The sequence below is a fragment of the Crocuta crocuta genome, unplaced genomic scaffold (assembly GCF_008692635.1).
Source record: "Crocuta crocuta isolate KB4526 unplaced genomic scaffold, BGI_CrCroc_1.0 scaffold425, whole genome shotgun sequence".
NCBI classification, from domain to species: Eukaryota; Metazoa; Chordata; class Mammalia; order Carnivora; family Hyaenidae; genus Crocuta; species Crocuta crocuta.
The window spans coordinates 1,222,284-1,240,324 of record NW_027531909.1 but is presented as its reverse complement, the minus strand read 5'-3'; the positions used below and the strand labels follow the sequence as shown (position 1 = coordinate 1,240,324).

At 42.0% G+C, this 18,041-nt stretch overlaps 1 protein-coding gene across 3 annotated transcripts in view; it reads right to left on the bottom strand.

The window, feature by feature from the left end:
- Positions 1 to 147: 147 nt before the first annotated feature.
- Positions 148 to 18,041, bottom strand: part of FOCAD (focadhesin) — a 377,756-nt gene continuing 359,862 nt past the window's right edge. For all 3 annotated transcript variants that reach the window (XM_077774673.1, XM_077774670.1, XM_077774671.1), the window contains exons 40-44: positions 14,601 to 14,778; positions 12,482 to 12,579; positions 5,201 to 5,452; positions 3,120 to 3,195; positions 148 to 541 (exon numbers count right to left, since the gene is read on the bottom strand). In XM_077774673.1, the coding sequence (XP_077630799.1) occupies positions 468 to 541; positions 3,120 to 3,195; positions 5,201 to 5,452; positions 12,482 to 12,579; positions 14,601 to 14,778 (678 nt within the window). In that variant the 3' untranslated portion in view covers positions 148 to 467. The remainder of the gene's footprint in view (positions 542 to 3,119; positions 3,196 to 5,200; positions 5,453 to 12,481; positions 12,580 to 14,600; positions 14,779 to 18,041) is intronic.

Genomic DNA, 18,041 nt, shown 5'->3' with positions numbered 1-18,041 from the left:
CTGTTTTACCAATAAGAAAACTTTGAGTCGATGAATATCCTCCAGACACTTTGTGGGAAATTGATCACCATGTCACCATCCCCACTATAGTGTGGCTTTGCTAGCAAAACCTCCTCCCATGCCTTAAAATAAAGAACATGCACAAAATTCACAAGATTATTTTACTAGAATTTATGGGGGAGAAGATAGTGTCGTCAAATTTTCGCAAAGAAAATCTTCAGATTGAACCCCTGCCAAATAAAGGAAAATTCAAGTTCTTGTTTGAGTCTCAACTGGCCTGGGTACCGAAGCAAGGCCCCCTTCTCCTGGTACCCGTGTGACAAGCTGTCAGTTATGTCTTCACTTTCTCATGACCCTTAACTCTCTGCATCAAGGCTCAGCGATCCCAAACACGAATTCTGAAAAACTTCTTCCATGTCTATGGTTTTCCTCATCCATCCGAGGATGTTGCCGGCTACCACAGAACTTCACCAACCGTACGCTCTGGTCCATACAGCTTTCTTCTTAAACTCTGGGAGAACTCTCAAGGACAGCAGGGTGGCTATGGGAACAAAAAAAGAAAGTAAAGTACACTCTTGCGTTTGGTGAAACGCATTCAACAAGCTCACTTATGTATTTCTGAATGTTTATTGAGAGAGTGCATGTGTCTAAGTGGAAGAGGGGCAAAGAGAAGGCAGAGAGGGAGAATTGCAAGTAGACTTCACGCTCAGTGCAGAGCCCGACATGGAGCTTGACCTCCCAACTTTAAGGTCACAACCTGAGCCAGTATCAAGAGTCGAACCCTTGGGGCGCCTGGGTGGCTTAGTCGGTTAAGCGTCTGACTTTCGCTGAGGTCATGATCTCGCGGTTCGTGGGTTCGAGCCCCGCATCGGGCTCTGTGCTGACTGCCAGCTCAGAACCTGGAGCCTGTTTCAGAGTCTGTGACTCCCTCTCTCTCTGACCCTCCCCTGCTCACGCTGTCTCTCTCTCTCTCTCTCCTAGAAATAAATAAAACATTAAAAAAAAAAAAAAAAAGAATCGAACCCTTAACTGACTGAGCCACCCAGGTGCCCCTGAAAAGGTTATTTAGATCAAAAATGTGTCAGAACAGAACTTGGCTTTTTCTTACTTGGCTAAATCTTCAAGACTAAGAATTCCCATCAAGCTACAGGCAGAATTTTAATATTAGAAATCCATTAATAAAAAAGCTGGGAAAAGGTTTTTTAAAAAAAATTATTTAAGCTATTCTGCAACCAGTTAACATGAAGTTCTGCAGATAATAACAAAAACTGACTTCTGGGATGCTGCTGGGTTTTTTTTCTTCATCTCATGAAGATTACACAGGTGTGTTCCCTTTGTAAAAAACCTGCTTACGATTTGTGTACTTTTCTACATGAATGTGATTTTTCCATTAGATGTTCAGTTAAAAGGTAAAAGAAAAAATGAAACACTGATCCTGTGATGAAGTCAGTAGATTCATGTGTTCAACGGAGCAACCCTATCTGTGCCAATCTGTATGTAACTATGTACCCACAAGTCTATACCTTTTCTTCTTTGTCACGGGTCCCTCAGGGATCAATTTAAAGTAGGAAAGTTCTATGTAGTTCCTCTAGGTGATTTACTATAGATCTTATTTTAGGATATTAATATAAATATATTGAGATAGTATTAAAGCAGTGTATGTTTGGAGAAGCCAATGGTATTACGGACCCATGGCCATTAAGTAGGAGTTTAAACTTCTTGAGGCAAACAAATGGAGGAAATCCTAGCGAGTCTCCAGGGACAGATGAAGTGACCATATGTGAGGCCACTGCCCTTATTCTCAGTGAAGTTCTGTGGCCGATCACAGTCCACTTCCTATACATGCCCTCTGCCTATGTTGCGGGGGAGGGAGAAGGATCAGAACCAACAGATTAGGGAATTCTTACTTGTCTGGCAACCGAGAAATCATACCCCACTTAGAGTAAAAGACGGTCATACTCTAGGACTCCAGGCTGGCCAGATAAATGATCACCAGTGTAGGCCAACAGGCGATTTTCCCAAGGTGAGACTTTCCAGTGCGGTATCTTAAAGCAGGTCAGGGGCCATAGTGACACCAGCCACTGGAGGCCCTGCCCCCTGAATGCCCAGACACAGAGGAAAATACAAGCTACTTCAGGCCATAGAACCAACACCCAAAAGATGTCTTGGATTTGAGTAAAGTAGTATACATAATTTTCACAGAAAGACAGACTTTCTTTGTGGTTCCAATAGTCACTGTTTAACAAATCAATAGAGAAGTATAAAAAACACACAAAATGGGGCGCCTGAGTGGCTTAGTCGGTTAGGCGTCCGACTTTTGCTTAGGTCATGATCTCGCGGTTTGTGGGTTCGAGCCCTGTGTCGGGCTCTGTGCTGACTGCCAGCTCAGAGCCTGGAGCCTATTTCAGAGTCTGTATCTCCCTCTCTCTCTGACCCTCCCCTGCTCATGCTGTCTCTCTCTCTCTCTCTCTCTCTCCTAGAAATAAAGAAAAAATATTATAAAAACACACACACACAAAAAAACCTAAATGCCTGAAAGCATAGGAAATGTTCAATTCCTTCGGCATTGCTACTAGGCAGCTACTGTAAATACTATTAATGAGTCTTAAGAGTATTTATTATACTATTAGTCAGCCAATACACGAATGGGTTAAAATGCTTTAAAAATGATTTTTAAATAAAAAAGGCAGTGCACTCAAAGCATCTATATGTATTTTTCAGTTGTTTACGATTACAAATATGTCAGAAGAACACTCATAGGCAAAGGGGGCAAAAACTTCTTAGGAAAAAATATAAAAACTGCCACAGGGCAATGGGCCTCTGGATTCCTCTTTGTTCTTTTCCGCTTTTTTCCTAAATTTTATTTAAAGTGATCTTTTGCCATTAGGATAAAGCATTTAAAAACTATTTAAATAAACATTAAATTTAAAGGCATGGAACTCTTTTTTAAATCCACTTTCTAGTTCAAAATGCCACATGACTACAGCTCTAGAGGTTGAACTCTAGACCGAATTCAGTTGAGCCTTTCGGAACCGATATACAGCTGGACGCTGTTTCTGCAGCAAAGATAACTACAGATGGCTTTCCCCCGTGCTGGGCACGTAGGATGGAAGTAATACCTTTCAACAGATCCCTGGATTTTGCTGAGAGGCCTTCTTTAGGGCTTTCCATGATGCTGAAGAGCCAGTCAATGAACTAGGGTGAAAAGAAAGAGCAATATCAGTGAAGACAGTCCCATTGATAGTAAGAGAGCGGTTGGGCCCTTGGGCCTGCATGCATGCATCTCAGTGTAGGCCCTCTGAGATAATACCTACCTGAGTGGGCGGAGTGGAGAGGAGAAAGGGACCAGGCATAAGATGGGGAAGGTGGACAGTTGCCATTTAGTGCAGTGACCCAGCAAAGTCAAAGCTCCTTCCCCTGCTAAGCATCCTGAGACCTACTATAGATTTTTAACAGCGAGGTAGACATGGGTCCAGAGGGCATCTTGTGTACTGTGAACTTTCTCTCTCATTTCTGAGAGCACCAGAAACGTTAAGAACCTTGCCCAAGTCCACTCCCCATGAACAGCAGAATCTAGCCTTGAACCCAAGTACACCTGACCTCAGAGCCTCGCGTCCCTTCTCTGCATCCTGCTGCCTGATTCTGTGTGCATCTAGGCTCAGACTTGTAGGGCGGGTGGTACATGGGGAAACACATCAGACATAAGCCTCTGTTTCTAAAATAAGATATTCTGTAGCTGAGAACAAGCTGTGCCCAAATGGATATGAAACGCGAGGTTGAAATGTAAGAGAAAGGCATAAAATAATTTACTAGGTAGCGCCAAATGTGTTACTGCAAATAAATCCTGCCAATGAGGTAGAAACTCAGACTACTTGTGAGCTTGACTGATTTCCCCTGATTTCCCCGTGTGAAGCCAAAATTGTTTTTGACTTAGATACAAGGTAATTTTGTTAATGACTGAATGTTGCCAATCTTGAACATGAAAAAACACATACATTAGTCATGGGTACCAGATATTTTAACTTTGGACAGAAAAAATGGCTTGAAGAAAGAGTAAAACAGAAAGGATATTCCTACTTCTCTGCTTTAATTAAATTTTTTTTTCTTCCCCCCCTCAATTTTGTTTTTTAATATCCTACTGGTAAGTAAATAAATCAAGCACTACGAATAGGATGTCTATATTGTAGTCCAAAGAGATCATGGTGTCCCAGGCCAGAAGAAACATGAGAGGATAGGCATTTAAAAATTTGTTTTGATTTAAAAGGAAATGGAAAAACAACATTTGGGATAATACTAATGCTTAAGAAAACAAAGGCGTTTTAATTGATATGCTCAGTGGAGTTGTGCATGGCTAACCTGTGGGTTCGTAGTTCAGAAATATTTTTAAAGACTAATGTTCAGATTGTTAACAATAAGCTACAAAAAGTTAGCTTCAAGCTTTCAACTTCATAAAAATCCAGTTTTCATTAAACGGGATTTAAGAAAGAATCTTTCCATCAACTGTATTAAAGATAGTTCGGAACCACTTAATGAGAAGTACAAGGAAGCATGGTGTTTTCAGATGCTCCACATGACAGCTAGGAGCCCGGGATAACTCAACATTAAAACCCAAAAGGTGCTTCCTACAGTCTGGATTTTCCTGAGGGCAGGGCTGATGACCTTTACAAATTTCCCCATGTCATATAGCACAGGCAAAGAACATGGCGGGCCCCTGGAACATGGCTGTAGGATGGAAGGAGTTCTGAGGAACCTTAAATACGCTACAAGAACATGGATGCTCCAAATGCCCATTTCCCTGACCCACCCCCAGGCATGGTTGATCATCCCTTCCATTATCCACCAGCACTGTATCCTCCTTATATAATCTCGCAGCCTTGAACTTGCCTCCCCGTCTGTCCTCACTCTGACATTCGGAGCACTCAGGGACATACTCATCTCTTCACCCCCAGGATCAAGAACACATGTGCCTTTAATAACAGAAGGCAAGTATAAGCTCCTCTTTCCGCCTCACCTCCGACTGTAAGCAAGTTATTGCCACTGGCTTTGTTTTTGTTTTGAGCCAGCGGTTAGCCTCAATTTCTGAGGCGGAGTATGAAAACCCGGAGTGTGATACCCGTTTCACTGAACTCCCAACCTCAATTCTAGAGTAGAAATTGCTGAAGGGCAAATGGCCATTGGGGCAGGTGGCTGCCAACCTCACCTTCTGGGTCTGTTCCTTCCATGGCTCCTTTTGCAGCAGAACAGGCATGCTACCGGGAAGGAGAGTGAGAACCTCCTGTAGAGTGACCCTGTGCATTGGACTCCTGCCAAGGAAGCTTGAAGCTGACCCAGCCGGGCCATTTTCCTGATGCCATGGCAACCAACTGGCACTGAGGCCGAGGAGGAGAGGGGCTGCATGGTCTGCCCAAGCAACTACTGCAGTTGCAAATATCAGCAACAAGAAGTCCAAGGCCTACAAGAGAAATAGAAACAAGGTCAGGCCCCTTGAATTTTAGTGATTCAAAGTAACACATGTACACATACACAGCCCCTCCCATGATGCAACGTTATCTTCCCTGCACCCCGGAAGAGGAACCAGACAGAACAGCAAATTCCATCTTCACACTTAATAAACAGACATTCTAGGACTTTAGAAGGTTTTAAGGATCCTCTTTTGGAAGACAGAAGGCTCAACAGTTTCATTATTATTGCTCTGATAATGCAGGGGGAACATTATTTAATTCCTAATCATATGGAGATCCACACGCTCCTCTGTTTTGGTGTTTCCAAAGAGTTTAAAGAATGGAAAGGGATATTTATATTTAGACTTATTGTTATGTGGCCAAAACCTGAGTTTTAGAAAAACGTATAGTCTGATTCTATTTTGAACAATAACAAATGGCTCTCCACATGTATTTTATCTTTCTGTTCCCAATATTTGCATATTTGAGTGGCAAACAGTTCATTTTGTTCCATGAATGCTGAAAAGTTAAGCATTGAGACAAAATAAAAACAACGGAATAAGGGAGTCACAACAAATCAGTAGGCATTTTTTTAAAACAAATTTTTGAGTATGTTTAGCCATGAATTGACATATACTCAGGAAAGTCTGGATCCTGACCTACAGCTATAATTCCAAGGGTTTTTTTTACCCCCTTAATTTCATAGTTAACATTCAGTGTTATATTAGTTTCAGGTTTACAATATACTGATTCAACACTTACATATATTACTCAGGGCTCAGCAAGATAAGTGCACTCTTGAATCCCATTCACTTATTTTACCCACCCACCCAACCACCCACCCATCTCCCCTCTGGTAGCCATCTGTTTGTTGTCTATAGATAACAGTGTGTTTTTTGGTTGTCTCTTTTTTCCCCCTTTGTTTTATTTTGTTTCTTAAATTCCACATATAAGTGAAATCACATGGTATTTGTCTTTCTCTGCTTGGCTTATTTTGCTTAGCACTATACTCTCTAGATCCATCTATGTTGTTACAAATGGCAAGATTTCATTTTTTCTTATGAAAAATGTGTGTGTGTGTACATACACACATATCTTTATCCATTCATCTATTGATGGACACTTGGCTACTTCCATACTTCGGCTATTGTAAATAATGCTTCAGTGAACACAGGAGCACATATATACCTTTAAATCAGTATTTTCATTTTCTTTGGGTAAATACCCAGTGATGCGATTACTGGATCACAGAGTAGTTCTATTTTTAATGTTTTGACGACCCTCCCACCATCTTCCACAGTGGCTGCACCAGTTTGCATTCTCATCAACAGTACAAGAGGGTTCCGTTGTCTCCACATCCTCACCAACATTTGTTGTTTCTTGAGGTTTTGATTTTAGCCACTCTGACAGAAATGAGGTGATATCACATTGTGGGTTTGATTTGCATATCCTAATGATGAGTGATGTTGAGAATCTATGTGTCTGTTGGCCATCTGGATGTCTTCTTTGGAGAAATGTCTATTCATGTTTTCTGCCCATTTTTTAGTTGGATTGTTTGGGGGGAGGATTGGATGTTGAGTTGTAGGAGTTCTTTATATATTTTGGATACTAACCTCTTAAAGGCTATGCCATTTGCAAATATCTTCTCCCACCAAGTTGATGATTAGTTTTTGTTAACTCTTTCCTTTGCTGTGCAGAGCTTTTTATTTTGATGTAGTCCCAATAGTTTATTTTTGCTTTTGTTTTCCTTGTCTCAGGAGACAAATCTAGAAATCTAGTTGCTATGGCTACTATAAGAGAAATTACTGTCTGTACTCTCTTGTAGGATTTTAATAGTTTCAGGTATCATATTTGGATCCTTCATCCATTTTGAGCTTATTTTTGTGCATGACATAAGAAAGTGGACCAGTTTCATTCTTTTGAATATTGCTGTCCAGCTTCCCCAATACCATTTGTTGAAGAGGCTTTTTCCCATTGCGTCTTCTTGCCTTCTTTGTTGAAGATTAACTGACCATATAATTGTGGGTTTATTTCTGGGCTTTTTGTACCAGTCCATTGATCTATGTGTCTATTTTTTATTCCAATACCATACTGTTCTGTATGGTATTATATGTATATGTATATTACCGCTTTGTAATATATCCTGAGGTCTGAAATTGTGATACCTCCAGTTTTTTTTTCCCTTTTCCAAGACTGCTTTAGCTATTCAGGTTTTTTTGTGGTTCCATACAAATTTTAGGATTGTTTATTCTAGTTCTGTGAATGATGCTGTTGGTATTTTGATAGGGATTACATTAAATCTGTAGACTGCTTTGGGTAGTATGGACATTTTAACAATATTTAACATCTTGCAATCCATGTGCATGGAATGTCTTTCCATTTCTTTTTATTATCTTCATTTTTCATCAATGTTTTATAGTTTTCGAATTACAGGTCTGTCATTTCCTTGGTTAAATTTATTCCTAGGTGCAATTTGCAAATGGGATTGCAATTGCAAATGGTACAGTTTCTCTTTCTGCTGCTTCATTATTAGTGTATAAAAATGCAACAGATTTTTGTACATTGACTTGGTATCCTGTGACTTCACTGAATTCACTTATCAGTTCTAGCAGTTTTTGGATGGAGTCTTTCAGGTATTGTATATACAGTATCATGTCATCTGCAAAGAGTGAAGGTAAGGTTTGACTTCTTCCTTACTGATCTGGATGCCTTTTATTTCTTTTTGTTGTCTGACTGCTATGGCTAGGACTTCGGGTACTATGTTAAACAAAAGTGGTGAGAGTGGACATCTTCATCTTGTTCTTGACCTTAGGAGTATGGTGTTAGCTGTAGTTTTTTTTTTTTTTTTTTAAGTATGTGGCTTTATTATGTCAAGGTATGCTCCCTCTAAACTCTTTTCACTCTAAATCCATTTTGCTGAGAGTTTTTAAAAAATCATAAATGGATGTTGTATTTTGTCAAATGCGTCTTTGCATCTATTGAAAGGATCATAAGGTTTTTATCCTTTCTCTGATTGATGTATTATATCATGTTGTTTGATTTGCAAATATTGAACCACCCTTGCATCCCAGGAATGAATCCCACTTGACTGTGGTGAATGGGTTTTTAAATGTATTGTTGGATTCAGTTTGCTAATGTTTTGTTGAAGGTTTTACATCTATATGTATTAGAGGTATGCAAATTTTCTGCTGAAAAATCTGCTGAGAGCTTTATGAGGTTTCTCTTGTACATAACTGTCTTCTTTCCTCTTGCTGCTTTTAAAATTCTCTCTTTATTGCCTCATTTTGTATTTTGATTACTATGTGTCTTGGTGTGGACCTTCTTGGATTGATTTTGTTGGGAGTCCTTTGTGCCTCCTGTATCTGAATTTGTTTCCTTCTCCAGATTCAGTAAGTTTTCAGCTATTATTTCTTCAAATAAAGTTTCTGCCTCCTTTTCTCTCTCTTCTTCTTCTGGGATCCCTATAATACAAATGTTGTTATGCTTGATGGAGTCACTGAGTTCCCTAGGTCTATTATCATTTTGCCTAATTTTTTCATTCTTTCCTGCTCAGCTTGATTACTTCCCATTACTCTGTCCTCCAGGTTGCTGATTCATTCTTCTGCCTCTAGTCTGCTATTTATTCCATCTAGTGAATTTTTAATTTCATTTATAATGTTCATCACCTGTGATTGGTTATTCTTTACGTCTTTATTAAGGCTGTCACTGATGTCCACTTTTTTGTAAAGTCCAGTGAATATAATCATTACTTTAAATTCTTTATCTGGTATATTATTTATCTTTGTTTCACTTAAGACTCTTGCTGTGGTTTCATCTTGTTCTTTGATTTGGGATACATTCCTCTGTCTCCTCATTTTGTCTAACTCCCTGTGTCTGTTTCTGTATGTTAGGAAAGTCAGCCATGTCTCCTGCTCTTGAAAGTAGTGGCCTTATGAAAAAGAGGTCCTGGATGCTCTGCAGGGCAGTTCTCCCCATTTACCAGAACCTGGCACTTCAGAGGTGTCTCCTATGCATATTGCGTGCACCTTGCTGTTGTCGCTTGACTGTTTTTTCCTTCAGTCCATTTGTCTCCAGTGGGTCTCTTTGCCTGTCGTGGGAGGTGTTTGGTCCCTATAGTGTTAGTGGGCCTGTCTGGTGCTGCCTTGGGCTTGAGTTGAGTCAGACTAGGCGTGTACCAGAGATGCACCAAACTTCAGAGCACATTCCCTGTGTTGTTCCCTGAGAAACTTTCATTGGATGCTCAGGGCCGGCAATCAGACCAATTGCCTGCCTCCCGCCCATAGCTGGGGCAAGAATCCGACTGGTGTGTGGCTATTTTTCTCTCTCTCCAAGCAGAAGTCACTTTGGAGTGGTGCTGGTTCCTGTCAGGGCTGCTTGCATGCTTCCAGGCGTGTGGCTTCGGATTGAGTGGGCTCTGGCCGAGAGCGTATTAGAGGAGGCAGACCTGCAACGTGCTTGGGAGTAAGATGTGCAAAGCCCCCAAGATCTGTGCACCAGGGTCAGGGGACAGGCCACTGCATCTGGGACCACAGTGGCTGGGACAGTCTGCAAAGGGGTAGGGCATGCAGTTTTACCAGAACGCACTCAGGTTTGCTGTGAAAGGAGACCTGTCACCACCACAGGGCCAGTCCTTGCGGATCTGCAAAGAGTGGGTGGGTGGGGCACACGGTTTTAGCAAGAGGGTACCCGCTGCTACCACCACTGCCAAGGCCCCACGGACTGTGTGGTCAGCAAAGTTTGGGCAGATCTTCTGGGGAAAGGGATCCGCAGCCCTGGAACTGAAGCAAGCCCGGCTGGAGGCGGCAGATCCTCAAAGCCCGGGGGGCAGGAGGCAGGGCACAGTGTAAGCAATTAGGTAGTGAATGCAGGTGCCAAACTGGTTCCTACAGGTGGTGGGTGTTACTGCTGGGGAGCAGGGCAAGGAGATGGTGGCTGCCACCTCCTTTGTTCCTGGAGGAGTCACCTGTGAACACTACCCCTCTGGATAAGGACATGCTCTGGGAGGAGTCAATAACTCTCCTTTCCTTATGCCCTAGGCAGTTTCCAAATTGCTGCTTCTATGCTGTACCTCCACAGGCCTTTTGTCGTGCTGTCTCCTTAAGGGCAAGGACTTGGTTTCCTCTTATTGGCCAGGCTCTCCCAGAACCCAAGCTTTTTATTTTTGTTTTTAACTTTTTTAACATTTTTATTTATTACTGAGAGAGAGAGAGAGAGAGAGAGAGAAAGCATGAGCATGCGAAGGGCACAGAGAGGGGGAGACACAGAATATGGAGGAGGCTCCAGGCTCTGAGCTGTCAGCACAGAGCCCAATGTGGGGCTTGAACTCACAAACTGCGATATCATGACTTGAGCTGAAGTCGGATGCTTAACTGACTGAGCCACCCAGGTGTCCCGCCAACCTGCTGATTTTCAAAGTTCCAAGCTTTAAGCCCTGCTGGCTGTTAGAACTCACAAAATCAGCTCCTCTAATTTTCAAAGCCAAATGTTAGGGGACTCATCTTCCCCATGTGGGCTCCCTCCACGCCTATGGTCTGCTTGGATCCCCACCATGTCTCCGCCCTTCCTACCCTCTTCAGTGTGGCCTCTTCTCTATATTGAGTTGAGGAGTTTGTTCTGTCAGCCTTTGGGTCATTTCCTGGACTATTCACACTGATGTGAGTGTTATCTAGTGTCTGTGGGATAAGGTGAGCTTAGGGTCCTATTCCACCATCTTTTCAGACTGTATGTCTCCATGTGCATTTTATTATTTATTTTTTTCCACATGCATTTTAAATAATCTGTCTAGTATCCATCCATCCAGAGTTTAGACTAAACACGTACAGAAAGTGGTGATAACCAAGGGCCTCCTCCGAATTATGATTTAAATTACATTTCTTTCTGTTTATCTGTAATTTCTAAGTTAAAAAATTTTTTAAATAAATAAAAAGATTTTTGCAAGAAACTAGAAAGTTAAAAAAACTTAGGAGATCAGAAGGAAGAGGAGACAGATTCTGCTAGTTAAAAACAAAGTTAAAAAAATATTCCTTCCTTCCTTAAAATTCATAATCTCACGAATTACCATTTCAAGCATATAGCCAACTCTTCTGAAAAGCTGGTCAGAATTTCAAACAATATCCCACCTTATAGAAATTCCACTCACACCGTCAATGGGATATCTGTGAATCAGGCCTACAGAAAACAAATTCTACTACTAAAAAAGGCACAGTGGGGGGGCACCTGGGTGGCTCAGTCAGTTAAACCTCTGACTTCAGCTCAGGTCATGATCTCATGGTTCATGGGTTCGAGCCCCATGTCGGGCTCTGTGCTAACTGCTTGGAGCCTGGAGCCTGCTTCGAATTCTGTGTCTCCCACTCTCTCTGCCCTTCCCCTGCTCATGCTCTGGTCTCTCTCTCTCTCAAAAATAAGTAAACATTTAAAAAAACTGTTAAAAAAAAAAAAAGGCACAGTGGGCAGCAAAGTCAAGGAAATTAGAAGAGTAGAAAGCGCTGTCTTCTTTTTATTCATTAACCTTTCCTATTTTAATTTACCTAATATCAAGGGTTGTGAATCTCGTTTGGGTCACACTTCATCTTACAGGTGTGATAAAATCTCCTCCCATGCACGAAAGTGTTGGCGGACCACAGATTACGTGCATGCACTTCAGCACCTCTTCAAACCAGGTATATGACACTCTCTGGGAGGGTACAAATGTACCCCACCTCCTTTGCTGGGGTCAAGTGTTGGGGTCAAGGCCAAGGACACAGAACCCTGGGTTCCTTAATCAGCTAGTGTCCTCCGTGTTCTGTCTGCCAAGGAACTTTTTCTGTTGAAATGATTTTTCACAGGGCAGCCCTGGCTGTCTTTGAGAGTCAAGCAAGCATATCCATTTCCTTGGGACATCGGGGAGATAGCACCATCATTTCCCAAAAATAAAAAGAAAGGAGTGGGACGAAAAGAAAGAGCAAGAAGCAACATTTTTTGTGTTTTTTTTTTGTCTTTTGGGAGAGCAAACACAAATTCTACATTTTAAGGAAGCCACAGATTACTCCTCTAGATTGTACCTTGTCAAGAGCCACGCTGTGAATAGAGGTAGACTGGTATGCAATATTTCTGATATAACCCATCAGTTCCAAGAGCCATTCCATTCTCTTCAACACGCCTGAAACAAAAGGGATATGTTTGTACCAGACCATGGGATCCTATGAAATGTAAGACAGATCAGGAAGAGTCATCACAACTAAAGCATAACCTCCGGTGAGGATTCCAGGAAACTGTTTTGAATCCTCTTGCAATACAGAGTTCTTTGACGCTATTCACATCAGAGGACCGTATTTTTGCCTTTATTTTCAAAAGGTAACTTATTCTTCAAAACCAGGCGCTCACTAGGGATAAAATGCACTTAGTGGAGTTTCTCTCGCAGCATTAAACACACGAGGAGAAACCTGGCACGCCAACAAGTCAGCAATGTGGGATCTTGGAAGATTAGTTGTTTTTATAGTCTTCCTTTACTGAAATGTTCCCATTCTATGCCCAAATCACAGAGAAAGCCTATCCCAAAGACATAAAAAGAAAAATAAAAACCAGCTATTACACGGTAACTAGAGAACAAACACCAGTATAAATACTGATTCTTCCCTTTTTATTTTAAAAAATGAGAATTCCCAACACAGTAGAGATGACTTGGGAAGGCTGTCAACTTTAAATTTTTTAAAAAAATATTTATCATTTTTGAGAGAGAGAGAGACAGAGTGTGAGTGGAGGAGGGGCAGAGAGAAAGGGAGACACAGAATCTGAAACAGGCTCCAGGCTCCGAGCTGTCAGCACAGAGCCCGATGCGGGGCTCGAACCCACAAACCGCGAGATCATGACCTGAGCTGAAGTCGGATGCTTAGCCAACTTAGCCACCCAGGTGAGGCTATCAAATTTCAGTGAGGAAGAGGAAAACGGGAACTACACGGGAAGGCCAGCTCATACTGAGTTCAGTTCACTTTGTGTACCCTAGTGTTTCCTTGGGAACACCTATCAGATTTCTTCCTCATAAATACACTTTTGATTTAGAGTAAGAAATCCAGTTTTTTTATCGCAGGGTCATTTTTCATGGGGCAGGCACTAATGCAGACAGGAGACAATGATCTCAACTGCCAGGGAGGAGAATAAATCAAACTTTCGTGTATAGTCTCAAAAAGGGGACTATAATTCTGCCTGCCAGTTTTCGCTCAAAACCTTGAGGATACAAGATGAGGAGGAAAATACAGAAATAGAAGTTGCCTAAGGGCACTCGGGGTTTCCTGGTCCCACTCATCTCCTGAAGCTGGGTGGCATTCAGAACTGAATGGAGACTATATGCAACATGACCAAAGGTATAGGAGGAGAAATCAGGAAGCTCCCCTTTTAGAGGATTATGAAAGTATAAGTGTGGGACGCCTGGGTGGCTCAGTCAGTTAAGCGTCAGACATTGGCTCAGGGCATGATCTCACAGTTTGTGAGTTTGAGCCCCACATTGGGCTCTCTGCTGTCAGCACAGAGCCTACTTCAGATCCTCTGTGCCCTCCTCTATCTCTGTCCCTCCCATGCTTGTGTTCTCACTCTCTCTCTCTCTCAAAAAAAAAAACGTACAAATGTCTATGATGGTCTAAAAGTTCCACCGTATGATTCATGAGCAGAGAGAGCTTCAGGCCAAGAGCTTCTGAAAATGTAGTTGGGGCGCTCAGATTTTATCCCTCTCACCCCCGAGTAGTTCTCCTATAGAATAACAAGTTACTTTTGTTGTGGCTGTTTTCTTTCTTTCTTTCTTTTTTTTTTTCCCACTTGTTTGGTAAATAACCACCCAAGAGCCATTTTCATGGAGACTCGAGGCAGAGGCAGAAGCGATTGCCATCCTGTTTGGGTAAAGGAAGCAGGCAGAATCAATCCGAGAAACTTGGTGATATGTATCCTCGAGGGTCTGGGGGGCTACAGACAATATAAAACCCACCAACGGAATCCGTTCCCATCTCCGGGGTGGGGGCTGTGAGCTGTAACTGGTCTTTCCACTTTAAGGTGTTCTTTTTGGGGGTTAACAAGAGCCCTCCTGTGTCAAGGAGCACGAACCTAGTTTGTAAGTTGAGGAAATAATTAGAGCTCAAAGGGGACGGTAGGCAGATCCTTCTGTTCCTGCTCCTCGCCCTGGGCTGGCCTTACCGGTGTTGGCATGGCTCACAATCCGCGCCTGGTACAAGCTGTGCAGTGTCATCCAAGCTAGGACGTCTTTGTTACGGTGCTGGGCAGCAACGCCGAGTACATCCATCAAGCCCATCAGGGGGAATCGTCCTTGAGAGACCAAGTGCAGTCGCACAAAGGCAGCCTTTTCTATGCTGCTCTGCAAAAAGAGCAAATTGTTCAGTTACTATTAAATTAGCTGAAGACATTAGGAAACCTCAAGGCAAGGGCAAAACAGAAAGGGTGAGTTTAAAGTGGGTTATTATTCTGAACGCGAAAAGTGTTCATCGCCTGCAGCATGTGACCTGTGTGCTCGTGTGTTAGATTTTAAAATGTACATACAGATGGAGGGTTGTAATGTCACCTCCTGTTTTCTCATAAAAACCGTAAGTGATTTCAGGGGTTAACTGGTGACATTTTGTAAGAATACACAAATAATAATAATAATAATGACAACTAACAAACACAGTACTAATGGGCCAGGCACCATTCGAGGCATTAACATGTATTAACTCGGCAGTTCACAGGGGGCGGTGCTCAGACCTCTGAGGGACCCCAAGGACCCTTTTAAAAAGGGTCTGTGAGGTCAAACTATATTCACACGAATGCCGAAACTTCAAGAACAGTCATTGTATTTGTCATTGGCACTCGCAACTCTTTAAAAACCAAGTTTTATTTAAAATACTCTTGTAAACCATGACAATTATTAGTTTCATCAAACCTTTGCCCTTGAGTACACATCTTTTTAAGAGCCTGTATGATAAAACAGGAAGTATACAGAAGGGCTTTCTGCTGCATACCCAAGGATGCGGCTGTTTCCAGGGAGAACACTTGTTAAGTTTGGGCTGTGAACTGAAATAGCCAGTTCTTAATGGAACACCATTTACTTGAAAGGATGATGGATGGACAAACTATGGTTATTCAAACTGAGTATTTAACATTATTTTTAAAATTTGTTTTAAATCTTTATTTATTTTTGAGAGAGAGACAGAGTGCAAGGGGGGGAGGGGCAGAAAGAGAGGGAGACACAGAACTGGAAGCAGGCTCCAGGCTCTGAGTTGTTAGCACAGAGCCTGATACAGGGCTCGAACTCATGAACTGCGAGACCATGACCTGAGCTGAAGTCGGCTGCTTAACCGACTGAGCCACCCAGGTGCCTCTTTTTATTATTATTTTTAGTTGAAGAAAGTGAGACTGCCGCTTCAAGGAAATACTTGACAGTATTTGCTGCCAATGATAAAATTTGAGCTTTCGAGTGAAAATCTGATTTTTGGAAAATCTGTATTTGCTACTATGAGTTGGCAGCTTCCTGATGCATGAAAGACTTTTCTGCAGATTTTAACAAATGCGATGTTTTGATAATGGTAAATGGTTTTGGTATGGTATAATGAAAGGTATCAACATGTGGAGGATTTTCAATCTCAGTGATTCAGGATTTTCCAAATGATTTTGTAATATCATACATTGGGGAAAGACCCACAGTACAAGACAGACCAAGGGATTTTAATATAGCAGAGTATGCGAAGTTCGTGGACATGAACTCACATTCCACATGCTGCACTTATCTGGAAGAAAATACCATTTGTTGAGTTTTGTTGCAGCATCAAAAAAAAGATATCCACAATTATCTGAAGCTATTGACACACTGTACCCTTTTCAATGGACATTATTTGTATGAGGCTAGATGTTCCCCACGTACTTCACCAAAACAACATTACAACAGACTGAATGAAGCAGCAGCTCTAAGAAGCCAACAGAATTCTATGAGAGAATGCCAAACAGATTGGCAAAAATGTAAAACAATGTCACTTTTCTATCTTGTTTTTGTTTTCAAAAATTCTTATTTATGCTGAGATGCAATGGATTTACTGAAATGACTGGGGCACCTGGGTGGCTCAGTCAGTTGAGCGTCTGACTTCAGCTCAGGTCATGATCTCGCGGTTCGGGAGTTCGAGCCCTGTGTCAGGCTCTGTGCTGACAGCTCGGAGCCTGGAGCCTGCTTCGGATTCTGTGTCTCCCCTTCTTCTCTCTGCCCCTTCTCTCTGCTTCTTCTCTCTGCCCTTCCCCTGCTCATGCTCTGTTTCTGTTTCTCAATAATAAATACATGTTAAAAAAAAAAAGAGATGACCCATTTAAATGAAAACCCTTTGGAATCCTCAACAATTTTTAAGACACTGAAGTAGTCCTGAGACCAGCAGTTTTGAGAAGCACTATATTAACCGTTTAATTTTCACACTGCCCGACCCAGAGGATTACCATCAGCCTTCCCTTAGGAAGCACAGAGGTTAAGTCACTTGCTCGATTAAGGTCACGTGGCCAGACTGGCAGAGTGAGAAGTGAAACCAGGGGGTCTGAGCTCTTCACCACTGCTTTACTCTAACCTCTATTCTATGCAGAAATGAATAAAAAATGCTGATCCTGGTAAAACACACTAACTCTTTTGGGGACATCAGAACACTATTTAATAACAACTTTATTTTCACTAGAACGCGAAACTCTTCTAACTGGTGCTTCAAGAACCCAGGTGAATAACACAGCAACTTTCAGCTCTAGGTACCACGAAGTAAATGATATGCATTACTTCCAACTATGTTACATGAATATCATAATAATAGGATATAATAGATCACATGAATGTGATCATTATGATAATAAAGATTTACTGAGTGCTAGCCTTGGGTCAGGTACTTTTACAAGAACTTAACCTGGATTAAGTCATTGTAACAAACCAACTGCAGGAGGTGGGTGCTATTATCTTCCTTTTGTAGATGAGGAAACGGAGGCAGAGACTATGCAACGTAACCAAGGTCACACTGCTAGTAAGTTACAGAGCTGGATTTCAAACCCCAGCAGCAAGGCTCCGCAGTTCCTGCTTGTCCTTGCTTAAACTCACCTCAACAACGCGGATATTCCAAATGGTCTAACAGGGTTTCCCAAACCTCAGGATACAGCACAATCACCTGGAGGGGCTGCTGAAACCCACACTCCTGGGCCCCGCCTCTGACTCAGCAGCCTTGAAGCGGGACTCTAGAATTTTCATTTCCAGTCAGCTCCCAGGCTTAGGCTGCTGGTCCAAGGGACCACATTTTGAGAATCACTGCAACCTGATGCAGAAATTCAATGATTCAACTGAACCTGTCATCAAGTGACATAAATGGTAAGACGTCCACCAGCTGGCTAAGGGCTTATAATTCTCTAGCCCTTTGCTATTATCTGGTATGCAGGGTTGCCATTTGAATAAGTATATCCATTGGGATGTACTTATACGAAAAAAAAATCATTGTTTACAGGCAATTCAAATCTAGTAAGACATCTATCATACTAACCAAATGTGACAACTTTATAGGTACGTTACTCATTCATCCTTTGTGTGTGGGTACAAGAAGCACTTGTTAATTATCTTGTGTCAGGGCTAATAGGGCT